General features: G+C 36.9%; 1 protein-coding gene across 1 annotated transcript; it reads right to left on the bottom strand.

Moving 5' to 3' along the window:
* Window positions 1-4188: 4188 nt before the first annotated feature.
* Window positions 4189-5850, bottom strand: LOC149553893 (uncharacterized). Its single transcript, XM_089789240.1, has 2 exons — window positions 5575-5850; window positions 4189-4947 (listed from the first exon to the last, which is right to left on the bottom strand). The coding sequence occupies exons 1-2, from the start codon at window positions 5848-5850 to the stop codon at window positions 4567-4569; spliced, it is 657 nt and encodes a 218-aa protein (XP_089645366.1). The 3' UTR covers window positions 4189-4566.
* Between the last annotated feature and the right edge of the window lie 7025 nt (window positions 5851-12875).

The raw sequence follows: 12875 nt of genomic DNA, 5'->3' as shown, positions 1-12875 counted from the left end.
TAAATTAATATCATGAATTTGAGAAAACCCTATACATAAGTTTAGGTTTCCTCTTCAATTATGTTATCATCTTGACCTATAAAATTCTAATTAGATAGATCAAGTGAGGGTCCAAACCCTTAACAACAAAATAATATCAATCCAAATGAAAGAAAAAGATAATTTTACAAGAAGTAAATTCCAACAACTAACTACAACAACTAACATAGAAAGAATAAATAGGAACTAACAAAAAATAATAGAAAGGAACCTAAAGATGACCACCATCAACTCCCAAGAGCACAACACTGCAGACCAACATGCACGACCCATGAAATGGTCAAAAAATCACCCAACCAACAACAATATCTAGTTTTTTAGCTCTTTGAGCTTCTCTAAGAATAAAGCTCTCTTAGTTTGTCTTTCAAAGCTACCTCACCAGTAGCCATCTCCTCCCTAAAGAATAAATCAGTCTTGTCTTCCCTTCTCTTCCTTTTCAACCTCTACTCCTCTAACTCCACTTAGACACCACTATTAATGGTCTTGTTAGAATTATCCTTCATCTTTCTATTCTGAGTGGTCAACTTAATCATCTTCTCTCTCAGCTAGGTGTGGGACTCCTTCTTGGTATCGAAGGTATCTATGACCTTCATTTAATCTTCTTCAAATGACACTAGATTTTCAACTCTATAATTCACTCCTCAATAAACTCACAATTGTGCAATTTATGTCCAAAATCCTCATCCACTTACATAGGTTGTCATCCCCCTTACCCTTCATTTATTAGTTTTCTCTGGCTCACCTTCCACTTCCGCCTCTAGCTTATTTATTTTCCTTTTGGCTATCTAAAGTTAATAAATAATCTATTTGATGATTTCTTTTAGGCTTTTGTAGAAAATACACAATTCTTCCACTTATCTAGCCAAAGCCTCCCTATTAATCAATTTAACAAATTTTGAATTATGAGGGGAAGATCTCAAGATAAAGGGATCTCATGAGTAACTAAAGTTGGTTTTAGGAGAAGGTAGGATAAATGAGTTGAACAACAAATTGGGAACATAGTTTGTAATGGAGTTGTAAGGGGTCTACTCAAATTCTGTGGACTAGGAAGAAGTTGAGTCCTCAAACAACTCAACAAGGCCCTCAATAACATCATTTTATTTTTTAAAGCTTTGTGGGCTAGATTGTCTCTAATGAAGCTCGTACCAAGGGAAACAACCTAAATCTTAGAAGGGAAAATGACCCAAGCATTAGAACTCAATGAAATAAGGGTGAAAGTAGGATTACTATGCTTGATAGGTAGAGTGGGGGATGAAACTCGATGAAATAAGGGTTGAAGTAGGAGTACTATGCTTGATAGACATAGTGGGGGATGGACCCAACGTTGGTGTGTCATTCAAGTGGAAATTATATAGCCTAAAGTTTGATGTTTGGTGTAAAGGAAATCCCTTTTTGGCTTTATCTTTTTTTGTTTAGTGTGGAGCCTGATCAGTCCTCAAGTGGGAGATTGTTAGATTGTAGTGCTTGATTAGGGAAGCATTGTACAAACTCCATCATGAAAAAAAAATTGGGGGTATTTAATCGGCATTTTATGGCTAACATGCAACTAATTTTAACCCTAAAATGACAAAAATACTTGTATAAAAGGGCTTAGGGTTAGGGATTGTTTCATTGTGAGTGATACAAAAATTGCTTCTTGCAGCAGTATTGAGTTGTAAGGGATTACAGATTGTAATCAGGTTGTAATCACTGGATCATAATAATATTGGACTTGTTATTCGGTGGACGTAGCCCAACAATGTTAAATCTTGGTGTCTTATGTTCTCTTTTGTGCGATCTATTATTGCTTATATTTGTATGTAATTGTTAGTTTTGTCTGAAGATAGTTGCTTTATCCACTGAGAAAGACAAAGAAGAAAAAATCAAGTACAAAAAATAAAATTTAATATCCCTATGGAAGTGGTTTAGCATAGGGAGTAAATGGGAATGAAACCGTTTATACCTTCCAAAATCACAAACTTGATTTTCAGCATCACAACCACCTTATAGTCTTCGAGGAGTTTATCTCTATTGAACCCACTCTGCACTCTAGGGAGCCTTTCACTAGGTTGAAGGAAGCAAGAAAGGCCTTCTTTGTAAGAAGCCTTAGGGTTTCATGGCATCTGGGTGCCTTCTCTACTTAGCTTCGTAAATGCCACAATAGTTTCAATCATGCTACAAAGGCTACACTACCAACACAAACCTTCCCATCATTCTACAGTGCAACAAGTTTTTCAAACAAACTCAGGTGATAATCCACCATGCCCTCCACATACTTGTCCATGTGGCCAGCAGTAAGGATTTTTTGGGCCTTACAATCATCACACTTATTCTGCAATTATTGCTTTCACATGAACAACAATGGTGACATACATTGTTGTTACAAGAAAATTTTGTTAATTTTCTTGTAGAATATTATTATGTTTCATGTTAAGTTCATATAAAGAGGACTATGTAGAGAAAAGATATCACAAAAGGTTTTTCTTTGATTACATCTTTTATAAATTTTTGTTTGGACTATATAAGATGAAAGAAAATTTAAAAATTTCATTATGTTTTGTAGGAAAAGAAAAAGTCGGTACAATATTTTGAAAAGTTAAAAAAACATAAATATATTGTTCTGTAGAGAAAAAAAAATTTTTTTTTAAGGGTTTGAAGTAGATAATAAGACTTGATGAAGAATGTGTGTTTTAGGGGTTTAGATTCATATCTTAATTAAAAATAATTCTTCTTGTAATGATAATTAGAAAAAATTCTCTTAAATTGACTATAAAAATAAATTTTAATTCTGAATTTTTTATTTCAATCCTCATGAAATTGAAGGCATGAATTAAATAAAAAAAATTTAGTAATATATAAATAGAGATAAAAAGATAAAAAGTAAAAAAATTTCAAAGAGATAAATGAAGACAAATAGAAATTTGTTATATTAGTGAAGAAATTGTTTTATTATAGATAGTAGACAGTTCTTACCTGAATAATATTTTTATAAAAGATAACATTAAGTAAAATGAAACTAAGCTATCTTACATTCATCTGTATTTTCTCTTCTAATTTCACCAATGCATGTACTAGAACATCCAATAATAACAGATAATATTCTAATATGAAAGAGAAATATTCTATCTCTTAATAGTAGTAATACCAACAAAACATATTGAACTGAATATAACAATCACCAATACAGCTATGTTGATTATCATATTGTAATACGATAAAGGATCTATCGCCGCTTCTTTAGACAATTCAACATTCTTTGTTGCAGAAGGAAAACCTTCATATCTTGGCGACACAGTTATGTGGTTATAATGTTTATCAAATTCAGGAATGAAGAGAGAAATAGAAGTTGTGCCACAGATCTCATCCTGCCCACGATAAAATGAGAGTAACATGCAGTTATTATGAACGATGTTGATGCCCCTAATTCCTTGTAATGTGTACACCTTCATTCACTGTAAGTTATGGTCCCCAAGAAACAAATTGTGCAGTTGATGACCACTTCTTTAAGTTTGAAATCAAATCATGGCTCATGGCAATAATGAATTTATTGGGATCTATCAATGTAGTTTCCTATGCTGGTAGACATGAATTACTCATACGCTACTGTCATGAAAACTTTAGAATATGAGGAGCCTCCATAGTTAAACATAATCAGGTAAAGAAGATATTGATTCGTCTTTCTCCTTCGTAAAATGTAGTACCTTCCATTTCTGCAATTAATAATAACTTGTCTGTTTTTGGTTGCTGTAATCAGCACATATATCACAGCCATTATAGCTACCAGCCTTAAAAATTCCTTGCGTTCCCTGGTGTACTGTGTGATTACAGCTTGAGCAAATGTGTACAGCACTAATAACATTCTGGTTTCCTCCTCGGGTTCTTTAACTTGCTCAGTATAAGTGATGTTCAAAAACTACACTAATTTGGGTGAACATAACATGAGTAAATCGTGTGTTCACTGAATCATTTCATTTAGTAAATCATTTGAAAAGCCTTACTTACTAAGCACGCATTCTGGTTGGAACTTACTCTAAACTCTAAAATGGGTTTAGAACGTATAATTTATGTTTCACTCAATCCCTTTTTTATTTTTCAATCATTTGAAAAGCATTACTTTCTAAGCACACATCCAGCGCAGACTTGATTTAGAACATATTAATTATGTTCTAGTTGATCATCCAATTGCATTGATGTTCTTATTGACAAACGAGAATAATTGAGGAAACAAAATCATAACTTTAAATGTCAAACAAACCCACCCAAATCAAAGACATGGTCTGTACTTATCAGACTGCACTCATTTCATTCTGACGACATATTTATGTCTTTGCATCGAGAGATTTTGTACAAGGTAATACGTGGGAAAAGAAAACAACCAGGGTTTAATTGGACTGGCAACATGTGAAAGAAAAAACAATACAGGTTATGTGAGACTAGAATAGAGCGTTGATGGAGAAATGGAACAAAACAAGAGCATCTATTCCAGTTAACATCTGACAAATTCGACTCAGCGCCAGGCAGGTTAAGTAAGGAAGAAGAAAATGAAGATTACAAAGGAGGAGCAGCTGCATGTATAAGCCTCAAGTCTTTGAATTTGGTACCTTTGTCTTTCACTACAACTGCACTTGCATTGTTGCTGTTGTTGATACTCCTCAATCTGCCCTTTCCCAGGTGATGTTCACACAAATGGTACCCAACAAGAGTTCTCTCAGAACACCGCCATCCCCTTCCATTCCTCCTCCTGCACTGAGATCCCGCGTGCGTATTCTTACTATCTTCTAGAACCTTCTTCTTCTTATCTTCTAGAACCTTCTCTTTCCTTCTTGACATGCCATTTTCTGTCTCTGGACTAACATGGTCAATCTGTAGCAATTTGCTTATTTGGAGCTCCTCCTCATTCGCTTTGTAAACAGGTTTCTCCCCTTCTGCCTGCACAATCCAAAACATTTTTTGAGCGCACAGGAATCGAGGGCCTGTAACAAGTCACCAGCATAAGTTCAATTTAATTTTCCCTAAAACTCCCAATTGTGGATGAGAAGTAGTACAGCATGTCTGCAACGTTACATAGCTTTTCGATGCCCTCGGAATTGGTGCATCCCCCACATGCACAATGTGTCGTCTTTAGATCAGATCTGATCTGGGGATTCAAGGGTTGCACCAAAACATCACAAACATACACATCTGGTGCATCCTAAGAATTAGAATAGCGATAATATAAGTGCCCATACAAGAACAACACCGTATTGGGAACATCAAACGCCATTTCTCCTCATAATCCCCACATCTAGGCACTGAAAACTATTGCAAACCGCCTAAAAGTCCAATCTTGAGGGTTTCCGACAAGTGCACCACTCTCAAAGGCCCATCTACGCATAAAATGGAAAACCCATCCTCTCCTTCACTACACAATACTAATTTCCCTACATAATACTGGTTTCCTCACACAAATCCGGCCGGCTGAGTATGAGAAAAGGAACATATTCTAGTCTAGGAGAAAATGCACAAAGATAAAAAGGGCACCCCAGAATGGAATAGAATGCGAGATCTGAAGGTTACCTGGAGGTCATTGGTTCGAGTTCGGTGCAGTGCATTTCTCCATTTGTGCAGTGGGCGCGTCTGAATCTGAGCGATACTTTGGCGCGCTGTGGGTACGATTTCACAATCCTCTCTCTGAAACCGAGCCTTAGCCTTCGCCTGAATATCCACGACCGCTGCAACAAGAGGCAAAAGAAACTCCTTTTCCTTCGCCGCCGCCGCCGCCGCCTCGTCAGATAAAAAGCGGCCTGGTTTTTCCGATGAAAGAGCAGCAATAGAACGCTTGCGGATCCTCATCTACCTATTCTTCCTCACCCCCCTACAGATTCCAGTTCTCTCTTTTCTCTCTCTCCCTCTTTATTTTCACAGCGCTGAAATATCATGGAAGAGACGCAGCCCGTTTAAGGGAGGAGGCGGAATCCTTTTACCTTTTGCCTTTTTTGCCCCACGCGCGAGGAGAGGGGAGGAGATCGCACGTGTAAACCGGGGAACCGTCGGTTGCCGGTGAGACGGAGGGATTCTACGGGCGCTCCAATCGAGCTTTACCGGCGGCACACCCGACTGTTGCCTGTCGCCATTAGTCTTTTTATAATCCATTTGAGAATACCTTTTGTTGTATTCAGCCGATTGTGCACCACACATCATTAGTTTATTGGATTCATATCCTCAACAGTGAAACCCCATTAAAAGACTCGCCCTTTTTCTCATTTAGAAAGGGATATAGCCTCCGTCTTTTTTCAGTACATTGGCTACATATGACTCTGTTATATATTCCTAGAGCGACCACCATTCAAAGGAAAGGTGCCAAAGGGCAGAGACCGGGGAAACCGGAGAACCGTGATTTTAACGGCAAAAGGCAGATGCCCCTTCAACTTGGGGAAGCGCACACAAAACCTCTACTGTTCTAAGCGGACTAGGTATTGGCTAAAACCTAAACTAAAATGTAAAGATAGATAGATAGAGGAAATTTTAACGTCCACGAGGCTAAACATAGTCTATGGGACAACTTTCGCACTAATAAATTAACTTAAGTAATTTGTTTTTTTTTTTGTGCAAGTTGATGATAAACCCACCCAAACCCTGTTGTCCCTACATGCATCGTATTCTAAATACATAAGAGCAAAGTTTAGAAAAAAATAAAAAGTGTTTCTATTGATAAGATATGAGTTTTAGTTTAGGGAAAACAATGTGTTCTTCTACAAAGGAATTATACTGATGTTTATGGAGGGGGATTTAAGTAGTCTTATTTTCACTGTGTCAAAATTTCAAAATTTCAAAATTTTACTGTGAAAATGTCTTGAAAATTTTGTGCAATTAGGGTTTGTTATTAAATGGTTAATTTTTTTTTTCATTTAGAAACCCTAACCCAGTAGGTTTTTCCCTAGCCATATTCAAAAAATTTGCCTTAACATATGATCTTGCAATGTTCTAAGATCATGTCTTTTACCCTATCATTGAGAAATTTCTTTAATTTGTGACTAGATTTGACCTTTACCCTAGGTTTTATATTCAAGCAAGACATCGCATGTGATTTTCATAGTTTCAATCTTTTGTTACGATCTTACGATTGGGGTCTTAGTGTCTAGTCATAAGTCTAACTTTTCATTCTCTTGATGTTATGAAACAAAGGCTATCTCATGATTGTAAAAGTAAATGTTGGGTCTCCCACCCAATGTTACAATATCCAATGTAATCGTAGCATTGCCAGAGTATATCTTGAAAGTTTCAATCTTATGCTCATCCTAACTATGTATCATCGTAAGTATCTTATGGTGAATAACAAGTGATACGATCTTACGATAAACTAAAGAGTGTATAAGCATAAAGGATTATAAGGGAACCCTCAAACATACAATAGAAAGGAAGTCATGAGATTGTAATACATATAGTGCTAATGTTATTGAATGTCACGATCTTACGAAGTGGGGCCAAGTGCACAGGTGTAAAGAATTTGAACACATGTCAATAAAGTCTTTTGAAGATACGAAGAGTGAAGAATCGTAAGAGAAAACCATGAAGGCTTTTGAAGCTACGAAGTAGTGCCAAGCGTATGGTCACAAGGGTTAAGGCAAAGTGAATGTTAGAGTCTCTGAAGCTACGATGAAGAAAGGTCACTGTCAGTGTATGAATGAGAGGTAAAGGCAATAGTTAAGAGAAAACTTCTGAAGTTACAAAGAAGCTTAGATAACCATGATCGAGAGATCATAAAGTGAGAAAAGGCAAGCTAAGATGCTATGCAAAGATATGATCGTATGATCATAAAGGTTTGTGTGTATAGAAATGATGTTATGAAAGGGTTTATAAATCACTTAGTGTAATTTCGCATCTTTGAAGAAGACATTATAGTTAGTGTTTTGATCTTATGATAAGCTGTGATCATGAGATCACAAAAGACTTGAAAGGGCTCCTCGCTAATATGAAACATGGTTGATTGTAAGATCGTAAGGATCAATTTTCTTCCTTAAGAGGATACGAAGGATTTGAAATTCAAAGGTAATCATAAATCAAAAACCCTAATTTAAGACATGAAAAGTGCTTTTCACCTTTCTAAGCTGGAAAATGATAGAAGTTCTCGACCAATGAAATTTGAGTAAAGTACGAAGAATGCAAAGATGGATAGTTATGTCAACACTCCATTGAGGTGACATAAAAAATTGAGTTTAAGGCTCGTGCATATAGGAAATCAATGCATAGAGATGGTTGATGAAGTACGCATAACATAAATGCATTCTCTAGGTAAGTAACAGATTACCGTTTGTAGCAAAAGAAGATTTTGAGTAGTTACAAAGTGTTTAGTGCAAAGAATTTAGTGTTTTCAATGTGAGTTGTAGAGCTTTCTGGATACCCAATTCTTAGTCAAGATGTCCGATAAAGAGGTGGAAGAGATCAAGGCTACAGATACAGAGATTTCTAAGACATCCACTTCCAAGGGAGGAAAAACTAGAGAGAGGAAGTTGAGCAAGTTTGAAGATGAATGAATAAAGTTGTTCCTTGACTCCTCAAATGGCATATCTGCAAATGACCAGATTTTAGAGACTCATATGCATTTTACAGAGATGCTACTTGCCTTGGTGTTAACGGGTATGAATTATTAAGATATTTCTATAACAAAAAGTTTGAGAAGATTCCTGTCTGTAATCCTTGGAAGAAGAATCTAGGTAAGCTCATTTTCCAGAGGTATTTTTTGTTAGAAACAATAGTCCACCAAGATAACTGGGAGGGGTAGTGTTGAATTAGTTATCTGACAATTAAAACATTCATCTTCTTTAAACAAACTGAAACATTCAACCAAAGTAAACAATAACCATAATAAGATGCACAAAGACAATTACACAAGATATGTTAAGTAGGGAAACCCTTGATCAAAGGGAAAACCTCGGTGGGAATGATGCCCACAAGATGATGTACTAATATAAATATTCCTTGTTAGAGGATGCACCTTGTTAGGAGTCTATTACAACATTTGGTGCATAGAGTCCATGTTAGAAGACTTTGAATCCCTATTAGGAGATTCCATCCATGTTAGGAGTTGTAGTACAATGTATGCAAGAAGAGTCCACTGCCCAAACATGCAATTTCAACTACAAGAAGAGCTCACTGCTCAAATATGGAGTTTACTATTATGTTCTTCTTTCCTTTATTCTGTCAACTGAACCAATCATTGTCAGACCTTGTAGACTAGGTCACAAACCTTGGATCCAAATATCAAACCTCAGATCTGAAGGGAAATGAGAGCACCCCAGAAATTCATCTGAGACCAGTATGCACATCCTGTATGCAATAGTTTTTGGTACAACTTCTAATCAGCAAATACAGGTGCATACTACTATGTCATAAAAGCGGAAACAGACATAGTTGATTTCCTACAATTAAAACCTTAAAGGAAAGTGATTGCAATTTACCGATCTAAACAAAATTCAACAGAATTACGACATACAGATTATTACTCTACAATCATAGAACTAGAAGAAATAGACAGAATAGAGAACACATATATACGTGGGGAAATCCTTTCCAGGTAAAAAATCACACCCTCCAAACCATCAAGCTAATGTATTATTCAGTAACAAGTTACAATACATCTTCAGCCTTCACATGGAGATTTACATCTTGCTCCATTCTAGAGAAAATCTGGCAGCATAACCATGTGCAAATATCTTCTCATCTCACTCTCACACTCTCTTCCTCTCTATTGCATTACAACATGCAATACTCCTTTTATGAACATCTTAAGACCCAACAACATGCCCACAAAAGAGTTGGGCATTTTTCATGGCTCAACCACCAAGAACCATGCACAATGCCACATGTACATGCAATACCAAGAAAAGGGCATCCATCCCTTGAATAGGCAATGACAGCTTGTCATAGAATCTGCCAAAAATAGTGATCACAAGAGAAGTGTAAGGGAATCTGTCATACAGACCTATTTTTGGCATATTCTCTTACACACACCAACCACTCATTCTTGGGTGCCAAAATAGGCCTCATGTCATAAGATGCTCTTACACATGTCATAGCTCATTCCTTAAATAGCTCTTATGCGTCATAGGAATCCGTCATAACCATTTCAGCCATGATCTCCTTCACACACTTCAAGATGCCGACACATGTAAGGGATCAACATGCCAACTAGACATGTACACTCACATTTACATATTATTTGCAAAAATACATTTTACAAAACAAATAATAATAAGAATAGGAATTATACAAGGTTGAGACACCTTATTCCTAACATTCTCCCACTTGTCGAACACCTTGTAAGAGCAACAAGAACATAACAGGAACTAACCGCTATAGGCCAAAAGGCCCATAGACTCCGAACACCATCTGAACTTCTCAGTGCCCACTGGTTTCGTTAATGCATCTGCAACATTTTTCACAGTATCTACCTTCTCCAAATTTACCTTTCCATCTTCCACCATATCTCTCACAAAGTGAAACTGCACATCAATGTGCTTCGTTCTGGCATGGAAAGTTGGATTCTTCGCAAGGCAAATAGCACTCTGACTGTCACACCAAATAGTAATATATTCTGCATCAACACCAACATCAGAACACAATCTCTTAAGCCAAATGGCTACACACACTGCCACCACTCCACTGTGCTCATGAGCTACACAGAAGCATCAGAAATATCAACTTCGTAGCCCAACAAAACTGTTAAGTCATCCTCCAGAAAACAAGATAAAACATCAGCCAGAACAACAACCAAACTGATTTGTCCAATCCAACTGATAAACCCACGAGATTGAAAATAGCATCCATAGTAAATGCTAACTCATCCAATCACCCATACCTCAAAGGTATCGAACACCAAAAAGCTCATGCGAACAACATAACCAACCCATAAACTGCAACCTCAAGCTCTATGTGCAAACCAGTCGATGAAGACCAAACACATACAAGAACTCCCACTGCATGGATAATGTCGAATCTGAAAAATCAACGGCATACTGAGTCTACTGATAACAACACAAAGAAAGTGAAACCATGTAGTATCAAGGACCATCTACAAAGATATTCAAAACTTGTAGCAAAAACACTGCAAGAAACATCTCTCTCATCCAGTATCCACAAATCTCCTATGTTCTCCACATCCAACAAAGACAAGAGATAAAGGAACCAACTTGTCATCACCAAAAATCAATGAAGTACAAGTGATAACAATTTGACCACAAAAGAGTGACCACATAGCTCCAAAAAATCTCAAAAACAATGTTATGTGAACCTAAACATCCAAGAAAATAACCAAAGCCAAAGAGAGAAACTGCAAACCATAAGCATGTAGCATGTCCTTCTACAAACACTTCTAAATGTCAACTGTGCCAAGTATGATCTCCTTCATAGCCCCAACAGAAAAGCCACAACTACATCCAAAACTGTTCAACCTCAACAGATCAAACATAACCTGATATCATAAATCTACATGGATGTAAGCCTCTCAAAGAAGATCAAACAAACTCCATTTCCCATTTCAAGAAATCAGCCCACTACCATCTCCTATTGTCATCATAAATGAAAGTACACCTCAAGGAGATAATCATGTTATCCATCTCTCGCAATGAATCCTCCAGAACCATCTAATTGCAACTCAAGATCCACAAATATGAAAGAAAAGATAAAGCACTTGAAAGTAACATTGGGCAATACCTCTCAAGTGATAAATTGCCAAGTAGACCAAGAGTGGGGAATGAGAATGCTCCTCCAAGATATGCAAGTCACCCTGTGACTTATCTAAGAACAAACTCTTCATAGGTCTCTATTGAACTCACTTCCAACAAAGGTGTAGGCTCCTCGGACTTTCTTCTGAAATCTCATCAAAAGTATACATCTCAACAACATGTCTCTCATCTCAAGAGAACTCTAGCCTCACCTAAGTCTCCAAGTATCCACAAGCACCTCTAATCAATCACTCCATGCAAGACTCCACTGCAACATAGCACTATCATGAAGTATCAAGAAAATGATCAAAGTACTCAATACCAAGAAACTAAAACAAGATCAATGTCAAAACTCCAACCATGGAATCAGGAACATAATCATGACATCATGATCTAAACCATCTCCTCCAAAGAGATAAAATGCTTCATGTGATCATATCAAATAATTGTATCATGTCACAACTCTAAACTAGTAATAAAGAGAGAACCATGACATAAAAGCCACCATGATAACATATCAAATAAAAGCATAAACAACATCTATACCAAGGACCCCTTGAATCCTAAAGATGTCAACATCTCCAGTTGCATGAAGATATCATCTTCAACTAGTGAACCAACAAATATGAAAGACCCTTCTGCAGCAACAAGATCTAAGGCATCCTCCAACATCTACAACACTAAAGAAGATCATCCAGCACCATATGATGGGAAAAATACAGCCACTGCTAAAGCTCCCACTAAAATGTGATACCAAGCTCTCCAAGCATATGACACAGCATCCTCCAAAATTGAAAATCATCCAGGTCCACACATCACATTGGGTGAAACCAAGATCTCCACACTAAGGAAATTCACCATGCTTTAGGACTTCATAACTGACTATCCAAGTACTCAAAAAAAATCCATCCTCTCATCTCAAAGCAACCACACAAATGCACAAGTGACCACAAACAAGGTCAGCTAACAAGTTTGCACCAACACTGAATCAAATCTGGTGGATATAGAGAGTCCACATCCAAGTTATCCCACTGCAATTAAATGGGCGGACTACCCACCTGATTGCATAACTTGTAGATCCAATCATTACAACATGCAAACCCACTATCACATTAGTGACATATACAAATGAGATCAAAGAGAATAATCATGTAG

This window comes from Cupressus sempervirens, chromosome 6 (genome assembly GCF_028749045.1).
Source record: "Cupressus sempervirens isolate cs-2001-9-10 chromosome 6, ASM2874904v1, whole genome shotgun sequence".
In the NCBI taxonomy this organism is placed as follows: Eukaryota; Viridiplantae; Streptophyta; class Pinopsida; order Cupressales; family Cupressaceae; genus Cupressus; species Cupressus sempervirens.
This window is presented reverse-complemented; position numbering and strand designations above follow the sequence as displayed.